The sequence below is a fragment of the Ruditapes philippinarum genome, unplaced genomic scaffold (genome assembly GCF_026571515.1).
Source record: "Ruditapes philippinarum isolate M1 unplaced genomic scaffold, ASM2657151v2 ctg2398_1_1_1_1, whole genome shotgun sequence".
NCBI classification, from domain to species: Eukaryota; Metazoa; Mollusca; class Bivalvia; order Venerida; family Veneridae; genus Ruditapes; species Ruditapes philippinarum.
Window position 1 is genome coordinate 265,384 of NW_026865834.1, and position 15,594 is coordinate 280,977.

Genomic DNA, 15,594 nt, shown 5'->3' on the forward strand with positions numbered 1-15,594 from the left:
AGTTTATGGGGAGATAATTCTTGCAATATTGGTGCTAGAGTTATGAACCTTGTCACATAAGATGTGGATGATAATAACGTAAATATATTTGAAGTATGAAGTTGATCCCTTTAGAAATAAATAAGTTACAGTAAAAAATAATATTTTGTATGGAAAATTCTAAGTTCAAAGGGAGATAAATCTGAAAATATTGGTGCTAGAGTTATGAACCTTGTCATATAAGATGGGGATGATGATAACGTAAATATATTTGAAGTATGAGGTTGATCCCTTAAGAAATAAAGAAGAAACAGTAAGAAATAGTATTTTTTGATGAAAATTCTAAGTTCAAGGGGAGATAAATCTGAAAATATTGGTGCTGGAGTTATGAACCTTGTCACATAAGATGGGAATGATGATAAGGTACATATATTTGAAGTATGAGGTTGATCCCTTAAGAAATAAAGAAGTATCAGTAAAAAATAATATTTTTTAAGGAAAATTCTAAGTTCAAGGGGAGATAAATCTGAAAATATTGGTGCTAGAGTTATGAACCTTGTCACATAAGATGTGGTTGATGATAAGGAACATATATTTGAAGTTTGAAGTTGATACCTTAAGAAATGACAAAGTTATAGTGAAAAATATTTTACTGCACCAAAACTTTAATCTAAAATCTGGACGCGGACGCGGACGCGGACGCCGGGGCGAGTAGGACAGCTCTCCATATACTTCGTATAGTCGAGCTAAAAAGAGTCATTTTTGTTCTTTAATTAATCAAGAAAAATCTATGTTGTACATTTGTCATAATGGTTGTTTTTAGCAACTACCTGAAAAAGATTATTTGGAGATTTTTGTTACTTTATCAAAAGTTATAAATAACAGTAAATGCACCTTAAAGTTTGAATAAATGTTAAATATATTATACCTTTATTCCCTCAAAAAATTACACTAGCCCTGAAATACCACAAGAACTAACTTAGATTTTTTGTTATAAAATTCTTACTTGATTTGTTGTGGTTCAAATGTGACCATACATTTAACAATGAAATCTGCAACTGTTTTTATCTGTTCATCAGACAACACTGCATAAATGGCGGCCATGTTGGATGTCAGCAGACGCCATCTTGCTGTTAGTAAACTGGTCTCTGTCACATCTTCCAACTAGTGTTAATTAAAATATGTTCATCATACAAACATAAATCATACAATAATTTATTTTTTTCTATACAAGCTTGGATAAAACTGTTGAGTTTATATTAGAATAATCACAAAATTAATGGCTTAATAGTATTCAGCTTAAACCTATTGAATTTATTTAAGCTTGAGAGTGAAACAAGTTCTTCTTACTGATATTAATAACTTTAGAGTCAGCTTTCTGGAACTTACTAGCACTGGCAAAATGAAGAAACATGAGTCTAGAACCTATGAACACCATAACCATTAAGTCACCTATCCCTTTAAATTTAGCAGTATTTCATTATTAATAATGCAAATAGATTTCAAGAAGAACAGTTCAAAACCTTGACTTTGCTGGTAAGCTATTTACAAAACTCAATGCCTTAGCCTTTCATTTCGGGAAAATTCTAACATAATATTTAGTCATATTGGGAAAAAGTGGAATGACAATTAAACAACCAGCAAAGTCTACATATTCATTACATTCAGCACTTTAGTGTCAAAATTATTACATAAGCTTAAGTCTATCACAGGAGTCAACAATCTTCCACAATTTCACCCTTGAGTGTGTATGCAATGCAATGATCTTCATTAGAAATTTTATGCAGGATTTTATCAACAATATATAATATATATATATATATAATCCTACCCTGCCAGTCCAAGATGCATTATCTTCTTTCTTGTCAGCATCTTCAAAATTGTTTATAAACGTTGTCATGGTATCAGACATCATGGACCAATCAGTGACACCCCTAAATACTAACACAGTCCTAACTTTCTGCATCATCAATGTTTCCTGTAATCAATATCCACATTATTACAACACTTCAGCACAATTTGACACACAGGTAGACACTGTTTTTTTCATGAGCAATTAATTGGTTGATATGCATATCATACATGTATAAAATATTGAATTAACCAATAGAAAAGCTGCATATAAAAGTCTGGAAAGCTGGTAAAATTCATGAAATTCTTTTTAAATTGATATTTACTACATTTAGTTTAACAAATATTCTAAACCAATTAAATGTAATCAAAACCCTTATTGTTAAGTCTTCATATCTGTGCAATCCGGCCAAGTCATATAGTGCAGCCTGTAATGCTGTGTTTTTAAATCTATCCTTTTAACAGTGAAACCACATAAATTGATATGGAAATGCGTCCCTAAGTGGGGGACATAACAATTGACAGTTCGAAATTAAAATTCAATTAAATGGAAAAAAATGTACAAATTTAGCAATGACCATTACCACTTACCCAAACATATATTAAACTTTGATCAGCATGCTCTGTGACAATCTTGTACAACTTCATCCATTGTTTTGTCTCCAGATACCCATGTACATAGGAAAGATCACCTTCATGTGAAACTAACACCTTGGTTTGGAATTCGCTGGCTCTGAATTTTTTATACAGAGCTAACATGGCCACAACTTCACCCCAAGCTTGACTCAAGAATAATGTATGCTTTAACTTAGACATCTGAAAAATTATAAGAAAGAGTAACACAATATTTACGCCAAAGACTTATATTTATATCTTAAGTTTAAAAACTACAAATTGAATAGATATTAAATAACATTTTGCACATTCAAAAAATGACTGCAAGACCAAGGTTTTGATTATGTTCCCTCATTTTACAAATACATGCAAGTTGTAAATCAAAACCATTATACAATTATTTCATAGATTTTAATTTATTACAACAATAACACGCTTACATCTTTGTTTTCTAAGGTTTCCTTCAATAGTGGAGCTAATATTTCTGTTTCCATGACAACCAGTAGATCTTGAACAGATTTCAAGGTCAGTTCAGTGACAGTGTAGTCTGCAACCTTGACATTCAGTAAGAAATGATGGAACAGAAGGCAGATTCCTTGAAAATGTCCTGAAAATATGTTGAAAGACACTGTACTTAATAGTTAAACTATAAACCTGACAAATTTCTTACCATACACACCATCTTAATAAGTAACTATAATACATTAAGTTGAGATGAATTGACTATATATTTCCCAGAGTATATTACTTTCTTCTCTTTTATTCACCCAAGACCAGTTAGTTGCTGCCATAATGTTTAAAATGACCACTAAGGTGTTTTTCTTTTTATTATTATTGGGCTTTACGTCCAGCACAGTAGAGGTCATATGGCGACTTTCAACGTTTATTGTGACCTTTTTAAGCCACAAACGGGCACAAGAGTAGAACCAATAATGTTCTGTAAGCTAGCTGGATAGTTTTGTCCAATGAAAGAATTCAAGATGCTTGAGCAGCTTGAACCTACAGTGGTGAGAGGCAAATAGATTGAAGTAAACAACCTTAACCACTTGGCCACAGACTCTTTTTCCTTCTATCACAAAAACACACCAAAATCTAGCATAGCTATAATAATTCTTTTGGCATCATCTCAGAAGAAAATTATATATACCTGTGTCATGTTTAGTTTCATCACTGACAAAAAGACCTTTAAGAGATGCTGCAAACTTCTTCCATACATCTAACATAGTTCCTTGTGGTAGATTCTGTATAACTTCACCATAGCTACATAGAGTATCAGCAACATTTATTTGTAATTACATTTAATGTAAAGAGTATTTAACAGTCAAGCTGGCAAAACTTTTTCAACATGGATGGGTTGTTTAAGCCTAACCGGATAAGCGGTTAAACCTCTTCATTGATAAACTACAGTAATTGATAAACTAGACTAATTTCAGCTACATAGGGGTGGGTGGTTTACAGCTATACAAGGATGAAATGATAAGTCCTACAACGATGGGTGATGTGTGCTCTAGAGGGATGTTAGGTTTCAGTTAAACTTGACAGATGGTTAAATTGATCCTAATAATTGCTGTAGAGCAAAACCACCCACCTATATAAGGTTTAATTACCCAATTCTTTGAACTTAATCCACCACATTAGGGGCTAAACCCTTTTCATTCACTAGGGCTTAAACCACCCATCCCTGAACGTAAAATTACCCATCTCTTACAGATAAAATCATCCATCCCTATGGGACCATCAATCTCTTAAAAACTAAATTGAAATCAGAAACAATTTTCCAGCATTAACTTTCTAATGTATTGACATCAATTTTGAGTTCCCGTTAGAATATGAACATTACCCCCATGGGAATATAAACATTTTTCCCATGGGAATATAAACAATTATCCAATGGGAATATAAACATTTATCCAATGGGAATATAAACATTTCTCCCATGGGAATATAAAACATTTCTCCAATGGGAATACAAATATTTCTCCCATGGGAATATAAACATTTATCCAATGGGAATATAAACATTTATCCAATGGGAATATAAACATTTCTCCCATGGGAATATAAAACATTTCTCCAATGGGAATACAAATATTTCTTCCATGGGAATATAAACATTTATCCAATGGGAATATAAACATTTATCCAATGGGAATATAAACATTTCTCCCATGGGAATATAAAACATTTCTCCCATGGGAATATAAACATTTATGGGAATATAAACATTTCTCCCATGGGAATATAAACATTTCTCCCATGGGAATATAAACATTTCTCCCATGGGAATATAAACATTTCTCCCATGGGAATATAAACATTTCTTATGACATATTTCAACTGAAACCAATATAGCATACCATGTTTGAAATCTCGGTGTTAGTTGTAGAGTGTTACTATCATCACACACACAAAGAGTTCCCAACAGTTTCAGTATCAGTTTAGGAACTTGTCGTAATTTAGAGTATGTTGTCATTAACTCACACAACATGTTGTCTAGAGCTTCTATATCCTCCTCTTTAACCTTAAATAATAAAATAATGTCAATTCACTTAACTTCATGGGCATGAAATTTAGTGGTTTTGTCACAAAGAACATTTTCATGGTTTCTTAAATTGTTTATTTTTCCAAAAGGTAAAATGTAAATAAAGTGATGTATAATAATCTTACGACAGAAGAAATGAAATTTTGTGGATCTTAAATTCATGGATTGACCTATCCACGAAAACCACAATAATTATTTTCCCCATGAATAATGATTTTGCAGTAAATGTCAATTGTAATCAAGAAGAAATTTTTCAGTATACACTTAATAAAAGGATAAATACTAACACTTGCTTCAAGGACCTGAAAATGATAACTATGGCACAAATATAAAGCCAGTTCATGCTGCATGTCCTTCCAATCACACCAGACTCTTTGCTGTTATAACTTTGACATATAAACATCAAATTAATACACTAATGACAAAACACAACTTACCTTTGCATTAATCCAGCCAATAGAAAAGATCTCAACAAGTTTTAGTTCAACAATATAATGATTCATTTCTATGAATATCGTCATAGTTGAGTACCAGTCTGAGAACACCCTGAAATAAGAAATGTAGAAGTTAAGTACTAGTCAAAGAATAATCTGAAATAACAATCAGAAGACTCTTCAAATAGCGATATCTTTAACAGTTTGAGTGTCAGCATATCAATAAATTCCTGTGCAGTCTTAACAGTGACTCTGTTGACTCCTCAATGTTCATTCCTGTGGATAAATGATTAAGGTTGGACAAAAATCATTTCATTTTCACAAAAAAACTAACATGAATCTAGAGGTATTATAGATTATATAAAAATACCCATATAAAATAAACACTAGACTGTCAAGTTAATTTAAGAAAATTGGAGCATCCCTAACTATCTTAAAAGCAAACAATAAAACAGAGACATAGATATTATCTACCTCAGAAGTCACCTTAGTGCAATAACTGATAAACTGCTATTAAATTTAGAATCACTTATTACGTTATTACACTAAGATGATGAATTCTCTGATTAAAATACTGGACTTTCCATACTAGAAAGCAAGGAAGTGAAATTATACTCACTCATCTGTTTCATCATCTAGTGACTGTTTATAGTCAGTGAGAACATGTACAACATGTTTGTAAAACTTCAGTTGTACAAGCTCATTCTTCTCATCCAGGAACTGTTCATAGAGTTCTCTACCTTGAATAATCTTCAACAGCTCATGTAGAGCTCTAAATATTACAGATGATTTGATTGGTCCAGAAAGGTCATTGTTGTCACTACGTAGACCAATCATAGAGCAGAATTCTACCATCAGGTAGTGAACAGTCAGTTGAATACCCTTATGACTGAAACATTCAATAAAATAGATATTTTATAATTTACTTGTTTGTTTCAGTGTCATCAGGATTGTAAAACAAAACAACAAATTATAACAAAACAAAGTCATAAACCAGACAGCAGTACCCTATTTCACATCCAGTTCCAAGAATTAAAGCAAGAAACTTCAGACTTTCACATTCAATGCGATATGTTGAATTGTTACAAGAATTAACTCGTTCTTCAAAGTCAAAAATCAGCAGCGGAAACAGTGTTTTAGGCAAATTCCCTAAATCAAGTTATCACACAAGAAACAATATGCTGTACAAGAGAGACTTAACATCATGAATCTAATACCCAACTGAGCTAAACAAACTTTAACAAAATTTCTAGAGAACTAAATCCCTGTTAGAGGAAAAGAAAAATAGTTTTTCACAGATCTGTACACAAGGTGATGGAAATGTACATGTGCAGTTGCTTCTTTCATATAACAGACATTGATCAGCTGTCAGCATAAGAATACTTGTATGTTGTTTTTTTCCTTTGTAATTTCTTATTCAAAACATACACTTTTCTCTACTAGACAGGGCTGACAAAATTTTACTTGTCCATTTTACCTAAACATTTCTATACTGTATGTCTGTATCAGTGTCTGTATGATATTCTAAAAATAGATTCTGGAAAAAATTCACTTGTCGGTACAGGCTGTAGGACAACCTGGGCAATACCAACAATAGGGAACGATCTGAGATAAGCATCGTATACGTCACTGATAAGAGACCTGTTCTAAAAATAGCCACATATCGATAACTTTCGGACAAGGAAACTGGTTAATCTACATGTAGATTATACAACATGTAATGGTTACGAATACTTTTATTCACATTTCTCTCAATGGAAATGATGTTCCTGGAGTTAAACTTGCGTTTTAGCATGATTGAGATGGTTTAAAACCATCAGGAAAATAAAGATGATATGGTGAAAAAGAAATAAGTTTCGGGGCAATACTTTCCCTGCATGTCAATTTGAGAAAAATGCCGGCGCTTGGCAATTTGTTTTTGTTTCACTGTTTATCAAAATTAGAAATGGTGATATGATATGGTATGAGGACTAAAAATGAAAAAGTATCTTTCTGTCCCAGATATACCATACAAAATTTTGTTTCTATGTAAAATACGCAGATTGGAGAAGTCATGAATCTATCCACCAAAGTGCTACGAGTATTAGATTAATGATTAATATCTTAATTCTTTAATAATTTTAGAATAAGCAAAACTCTGCATTTTTCCTATTTTACCTAATAAAAAATGCCGATTCTAGTATTTATTTTATCAGAAATAATGAATACGTACATGCATGCTTGCATGTATATTTAAACTGAATTGACAATTGAGGTCCGTGATTTTTACATACACTGTTTACGTATAGACAATAAAATACATTTGTTTTTATTTTATGTCTCACACAAAATATTTGTTGTTAAAATCATCGCCAATTACTGGTGCATTTTTTAAACTTTGCCTCATCAATCAAAAGAGTCAAACTTTTTTTCTGCCTGAATGAAAAATTGTTTATGACAAAAACCGTTTTATTGACAAATATCGCCAGAGCAGATTGTGACATATGTTTAAATTTAACTTTAAAAAAGTACAGTGTGTAGTTGTCCCTTTTCTTTTCACACTAAATTCCATTTCCAACTTGTTTGCATTCTACAATTTCTTAAAATATTGCATGTAAACAAAGTAAATATACGCTGATTAACATCATGTATAATGTGTACTCCCTAATCCCTTGTCCGAAAGTCAGTACAGGTGATGTAGTGGTGATTAGGTAAAATCTATTTTTAGAACAGTGTTACCTTCAGATCGAAGGCTATTGATTTTGCCACACGTTAGTTCTAATCACAATTTTCGATTCAACACTTTGAGTTGACAAACTTTTTATGTCAGTTTACAAAGAATTGTTTTTTGTTGATTATGTTGAAAGCTATATTATCATGGAAACATTATCAAATTGTTTCCAGGAAACAGAAAGTACTAAGCAAGAAGGGTAAACTTTCAAGCTCAAGGACACAACAGCTTGCCCTGATGGGGTTTGAACCCAAATTGCCAGCTACTAGTATCTTTAGATTACTACACTATGGGAACTACCCAGCTATGCCGCAATTTTGTATAGTACAAAATGTAAAAAATTACATACCAATTTTGTTTTATATAATTCTCAAACACAACTGGTAAGTATAGACTGCAACTTTCTTCATTTGTCTACAAAAGATGAAGTAAATTTTAGAATATAGAAGCAAATCATTGTTAGTTACATTCAATCTTAGAAAATGGAAACAATTTTTAAATGCACAATGTAACAAGTGACCTCTCTTAAAGGTGATTCTGTAGTATGATTTATCAAAAAGGAAATTAAAATGATACTCTTCTTTAGTGACAAGATTTATATGTAATATTATGGTCTATGCATGTCCAACTGTCCTTGTATTGGAAGCTGAGTTCAGCAAAAGTTAGAATGTGTAACAGAGTAAGTCAAAATCTCAAGTCATTAATCCAAAATATATTTCTTACAATTCTACTGCAAACTGACCCTTTCTTTTCTTAAAACATATCCGCAACCAATAATTTCTTGCAAAGTACTTCACAAACATGAGTATAATTTTAAGAAAACAAAATGAATCAAATATTTGTGTTTTAGCATTGTGTATCAATTTGTGTATATTTCAACAGTTGTAGCGGCAAAATCTCCTCATTACAGATTACACAAATCTAAGGGTTTATAAGGATTAATATGTAAGTGAATACTATCATGTAAAAACCTGTAAAAGTTTTGCCAGAGTAGAAAACAGATGTTCCACAGGTTTAGCTTTTTTATGTATATGTCCACCTGCAGTGCTATGTTTGGCTTTCAAATAAACATCATAATTCTGATGATGATCCCTGAAATAAGAAAACATGTTTGCTAGATAATATTTTTGTACCTAAAATTTAGAGTGTCACTAAATTACAAATTCAAAATAAGCTACAGTCTTCATAATCAGCAAACAAATGTTTTATTAACTATACTTATTTTCGGTGTGGCATGAGCTAAAATTTTGTTTTTGTTGTTTATCATACATGCACTAGATACAATCATGAATGTACAAGTAGAAAGTGGCTAAATGGCTTAAGTGTGGGACTAGTATTTGCCATGTGGGTTCGAATCTCATCAGGGATAAGCTGTTGTTTCTGTAAGCAAGAAACTTTTCACTCATTGCTTCTGACTGGTTCCAGGAACATATACTAGAGTGTTTCTATAAAGGTATAGCTTCCAACACGATCAAACTAAATTAAATTCGTATAAACTATGTAGATAGTGGAAACATACCTATGACTGAGAACTTCAAGAATGGCTGTTGATATTTTCTTTACACTATCTGGTGGTTTACTGGACCAAAGACCTAAAAACTTTGGTAACACATGGTCACATAACTTAGTCAAAATCTGAAAAAGTAAAAGAAAACTTACATGAGTATATTTATAAATGTATGCAAATCTAGATTTTTTTTCGCTTAGTATTCAGAAAAATTGTCATATCATTGAATCAACAATGTTGAATGTTCAACTAAATCATAAACCTCTAATCTGGTGGAACTAAAACTGCTTAGCGTTTGTCACCAGTATAGAGCCTAGTCAACCTGCACATCCCTGTAAACTGACCAGGGTCTATACTATTGGTAGCTCAGTTTTTGTAATTTGATACTGAAATGGACTGTTCCAAAATCAAAGCAGGTCAAACCCATCCTACAAATTCAGCAGGTTATGTGTTAATTTAATGCAATTCGAATTTATTTACCTTTGGTCACATGTTATAATTTTGGAAAATATCAGTAAATGTAATGCACATCATCAAATGAATAGAACTGTCTTTTTTCAATATCACTCTGAATTACAATGAAGTTTTGGATACAGCAAAGGCACATTTGAGCAGTGAAATTCTACTATTTCAAACCCATTACTTCATATACACTAGATCAGATAAGTCAATTACAACCATATGTAGATTATTGGTTTTTTAACCCACTACTTTACATACCTGGTTTTGACCTGGTGCTGTTTTCAAGGTTTCATTAAACCTATCTACAGTATGATGTATAGCTGATGACAGTGACGCTTTATGTTTACATGTAGTCAAAGTTAACACTCGACAAAAACCTTCCAGTATAAGCACCTGAAATGATAGGGCATTTTATATTGTAAATATACATGTATTTAGTAAAGATTTATTATACTTTGTATGTTACGAAATGAAGAGATCTTTTGAATTCTTCAAGAGCTTGTAATGACAATTACAAAACTATTCCAAATATGTAGAGCCTGGCCAGACTCTATAATGATGGCTTCACAGTTTTTGAATCTCTTGTTTATAAAACTTCTAAAGATTATTTTAAATTTCAAGCAGGTCATGTTCATTACACAAATTTCAGTAGCATAAGGACAGAAAGTTGATGACCTTTTATTGCAACAGATATACAACACCTTTTTAATTCATTGCTTTTTTTGTTATCAAATTTTATGTATACTTCTTAATAATGAAATAATTTACCATTGTTTCTAACTTATGTGTAAACACAGCTGACAGAGAATCTGATTTCATGATGGCATCAAAACAGCCAATCAAAGGTAAGATGTATCCAGAGTTTTCATTGGCAGCCAACAGCGAGTCAATTAACATCTGTAAAACAAAATAAATATACATAAGTAAATGATAAAATTCTTTATCATAGGGAGACAGACCTTTTTTTTTTATTATTTTCCAGGGAGTACCATGAACACTAAGTCTTGTGGGTTTTTTTCCGTCTGTTTGGTTTTACAGCCCATGAGCACAATTTAGGTCATATGGCGCTGAAAATCAAAACTTGTGGAAATTGGGTAAATTGAATAGAAAATTAACTAAATTGGGAATTTTAAAATGATCAAAATACTAGTACATTAAATAAATACGAATTGGTTTTATGTAAATACCAAAGTTGAGGAAAGTTAAACAAGATATGTTTGTAAAACATGTATGCCCCCTATCAGCAGCCAATTAGTCATGTGATAAGGTTATTATGCATGACTTCTGACCCAGTGATCAAACAATTAATAAGGGTTATCAAGTATCTACTGGTCATGACCTTGACCTTTGACCCCTTGACCCAAAACTCAATAGGGGTCATCTGCTGGTCAGGACCAATCATCATACAAAGTTTGAAGTTCCTAGGCCTAAGCGTTTTTAGTTAATTGATCAGAAACCGTTTTTACCTACAAGGTCAATGTGACCTTGACCTTTGACCCCTTGACCCCAAAATCAATAGGTCATCTGCTGGTCATGACCAATCACCATACCAAGTTTTAAGTTCCTAGGCCTAAGGGTTCTTTCATTATTGATCGGAAACCATTTAAACATACAGTCTCAATGTGACCTTGACCTTTGACCCCAAAATCAATAGGGATCATCTGCTGGTCATGACCAATCACTATGCCAAGTTTGAAGTTCCTAGGCCGAAGCGTTCTTTAGTTTTTGATCAGAAACCGTTTTTACTTACAAGGTCAATGTGACCTTGACCTTTGACCCCTTGATCCCAAAATCAATAGGGGTAATCTGCTGGTCATGACAAATCACCATACCAAGTTTGAAGTTACTAGGCCTAAGCGTTCTTAAGTTATTGATCAGAAACCGTTTTTACTTACAAGGTCAATGTGACCTTGACCTTTGACCCCTTGACCAAAAACTCAAAAGGGGTCATCTGCTGGTCAGGACCAATCATCATACAAAGTTTGAAGTTCCTAGGCTTAAGGGTTTTTAGTTAATTGATCGGAAACCGTTTTTACTTACAAGGTCAATGTGACCTTGACCTTTGACCCCTTGACCCCAAAATAAATAGGTCATCTGCTGGTCATGACCAATCACCATACCAAGTTTGAAGTTCATAGGCCTAAGGGTTCTTAAGTTATTGATCGGAAAGCATTTTTACCTACAAGGTCAATGTGACCTTGCCCTGTGACCCCTTAACCCCAAAATCAATAGGGGTCATCTGCTTGTCATGACCAATCACCATACCAAGTTTGAAGTTTCCTAGGCCTAAGGGTTCTTTAGTTATTGATCGGAAACAGTTTTTACCTAAGAGGTCAATGTGACCTTGACCTTTGACCCCTTGACCCCAAAATCAATAGGGGTCATCTACTGATCATGACCAATCACCATATCAAGTTTGAAGTCCCTACGCCTAAGGGTTCTTTTGTTATTGATCGGAAACCGTTTTTACCCAAGAGGTCAATGTGACCTTGACCTTTGACCCCTTGACCCCAAAATCAATAGGGGTCATCTACTGATCATGACCAATCACCATACCAAGTTTGAAGTTCCTAGGCCTTAAGGTTCTTTAGTTATTGATCGGAAACCGTTTTTGCTTACAAGGTCAATGTGACCTTGACCTTTGACCCCTTGACCCCTAAATCAATAGGGGTCATCTACTGGTCATGACCAATCACCATACCAAGTTTGAAGTTCCTAGGCCTAAGGGTTCTTTAGTTATCACTCGGAAACCATTTGGTCTACGGACCGACGGACCGACAGACCGACGGACCGACAAGTGCAAAGCAATATACCCCCTTTTCTTCGAAATGGGGGCATAATAATTCAAAATATTCATCAAAGTTGAGGAGAGTGAAATATCATTTAAAGGTTTGATATTTCACACTGTTATGAATATAGCATTTGATACTGACCTGAGTAGAAGACTGTCTCAGCAGAATTTTGTTTGGTTCCGACGCTTTTTTTGTCTGCAAGACATCCTGCAGACATTTCCATATCCTGTCAACATCATCTTTATTCAAACGTTCTCTGAAAGGTTTGAAAATTCAGTAACAGATATAATGACTGTTACTGTAATAGGTATATGTAGATGCCACATATTTCTTCTTTATTTGACTGACTGTTTCACTTTTAACTGATTTTACCAAAATGTTACTGTTAAATTTGAAAATATTCAACAGGCTATACCAAAATGTACCTAAATTGCAAAATTTAAATAGGTTATATTAAAATGTTACTGATTAATTGCAAAATCTTAACAGGCAATACCAAAATAATACATGTACTTTTAAATTGTAAGGTATTTTTGTAATAAATATGACCACACTACAAGACTCCTAAACTTGCTTCTAATCTATTACCCAATCATAAGATAACAAAAGCTCACTTCTGAGCTCAGAGCTTGCTTTTAAGCTTTCCAGCTCAGGTGAGCTCACAAAATAAAATAGTCTAAATCACTTACTTCTTCTGGTTCAATAGAAAACCAGTGAGTATATCAACTAGGACTTGCTCTTTATTTGGTATGTAAACATTGCTGAACTTCCAGGCATATCTCAATAGATTCAGGCGCTCGACGAGCTTTAATGTCTTATCTTTTATCTTCAGATATATGTCTGAAAGCCAACACACAAGTAAACTAAGTATTTGTTTGTTTGTTTGTTTTGGGTTATACGTCACATCAACACAGTATAGGTCATAACGCGACGTTCCAGCTTTACTGGTGGAGGAAGACCTCAGGTGCCCTCCTGCACGAACCTGAGTAGAACCACCGATGTTCCCTAAGCTAGCTGGATAGCTTCCTCACATGAAAGAATCCAAAGTCCCTGTCCGATTTGAACCCACAGCGGTTAGGGGCAAGTGGTTTTAAGTCAACGACCTTAACCACTCGGCCACTGACGCCCCTTAACTAAGTATTTGTCATTAACCATTATCTTACTGCAATGACAATGAAAGTGGTAAGACTTTGACACAAGTAAACAGTGTTGCATCTAGAATTTCAAAATAATGGGGGATTGTCCCCCACTCAATCGAAAAATGTGGGGGATTTGAAAAAAATTTGGGGGACATACATTTACCTTACAATATGACATACCGAATAGAATTCATTTATTTTACATTCAGGCATTTTTGACAGCTATCGTCCGCTCAAAATGGAAGTAGAAAAAATAAAATATTGACGAATACTACAAAACACACCCGAGATGACTTAGTCGGCTGCTACACGCGACTTTAGTGCGTGTTTTAGTCATAACCACGAGTGAAAAAACAAACATGGCTGAAAGCGTTTTAAGATACGATGAAGATAAACTGAATTAAGTTGAAAAGATAGTTAGATGCGCGACTTGGCGCGCACTGACTTAATGAAAATGCGCGATCTTCATAAAAAATGCGCAAATCGCGCAATCGCGCAGCCTAGATGCAACACTGGTACATATGGATTGTGGAGCAAAGGTTGCCTGAACGTCTGTGCAGTCTGTTCAGTCTGTGAAGCTTGACCACTCTACACTCCAACTTCATGATATCCCAAAGTAAGGTGTATTGTCTTACTGATTTTGAGGGAGGGGTGGTGTCTTCTTCCCCTAGTCCAACTAATTGTACTGCGCGACGAGATATTGTGCTATTTTCGTGTCTGGGCAATATCTCGCCTCTGTTAAAGCGAGATTCTGCCCCAGAACGAAAATATCTCAGAATCAAGCTTTGGCACGTCAATATATTTTGACTACTTCTTCCCCATACAATAGTTCAACATCATAAATGATAGATGATAATCTGCTATGTGCAGCTCATGAAGAAATTATACACTGTATGCTAACATGCACTTTACCGCAAATACAAAATAATATAATGATTATTCTTGATTACGAAGTATATTGAGTACGAACATTTGTAAATAAAAACACGTGCAGGATAAAATAGATTAATTTACAGTCTTGATAAGATTTTTAGTAAAAGATTCATGAAACAGATAAACATGTAAGAGTTAAAATGTACGACTTGGGTGTTATTTTAATCTTTTGGCAATGCATAAAAATTAAATACTCACTTGAGCTTCCAATGCGTGTTGCCATTTTTAAAGAGTATCAAAGGGAAACAATTGCTACAAAAAAGGATAGTTCCTAACTATTTCAGGCGTATGTCCTTTTTTATTGACTTATTAGAAACTTTGTGTAGTATACTGATTGATATTGTTGACTGTTCAATTCATTCAGACAATGTTCGTTTCCCAAAACTTAGAAACTATAAGGTATTTGCATATGAACATTGACCTACAAATGATAGAGTGACAATCAGTTTATAAGTAGCAGTAAACGGTTTTTTGTAAAAGCATAAGGTATCGTCTGACTAGAGTGCAAATAGTGTGTAGATTTTATTTATTTGTTTGAGATTTAGCAAAAATACTTGAAAAGTTTGATTTGTTTTTATAGTCCTCAATATTAGTAAAATGATATTTTGTTTTTTTCTAACTGTTAATCAT

The 15,594-nt window shown here is 33.4% G+C and overlaps 1 protein-coding gene across 1 annotated transcript in view; it reads right to left on the bottom strand.

Annotated features, from left to right (window-relative positions):
- LOC132730482 (unhealthy ribosome biogenesis protein 2 homolog) overlaps positions 1-15,216 on the bottom strand; it is a 32,818-nt gene extending 17,602 nt beyond the window's left edge. Inside the window, exons 1-16 of the mRNA XM_060716423.1 lie at positions 15,163-15,216; positions 13,582-13,732; positions 13,034-13,148; positions 10,869-10,997; positions 10,359-10,493; positions 9,651-9,766; positions 9,103-9,223; positions 8,481-8,545; positions 6,041-6,310; positions 5,425-5,533; positions 4,803-4,966; positions 3,593-3,705; positions 2,886-3,052; positions 2,422-2,646; positions 1,811-1,957; positions 986-1,143 (exon numbers count right to left, since the gene is read on the bottom strand). Coding sequence (XP_060572406.1) covers positions 986-1,143; positions 1,811-1,957; positions 2,422-2,646; positions 2,886-3,052; positions 3,593-3,705; positions 4,803-4,966; positions 5,425-5,533; positions 6,041-6,310; positions 8,481-8,545; positions 9,103-9,223; positions 9,651-9,766; positions 10,359-10,493; positions 10,869-10,997; positions 13,034-13,148; positions 13,582-13,732; positions 15,163-15,187 — 2,210 coding nt within the window. The 5' untranslated portion in view covers positions 15,188-15,216. The remainder of the gene's footprint in view (positions 1-985; positions 1,144-1,810; positions 1,958-2,421; positions 2,647-2,885; positions 3,053-3,592; positions 3,706-4,802; positions 4,967-5,424; positions 5,534-6,040; positions 6,311-8,480; positions 8,546-9,102; positions 9,224-9,650; positions 9,767-10,358; positions 10,494-10,868; positions 10,998-13,033; positions 13,149-13,581; positions 13,733-15,162) is intronic.
- Positions 15,217-15,594: the final 378 nt, after the last annotated feature.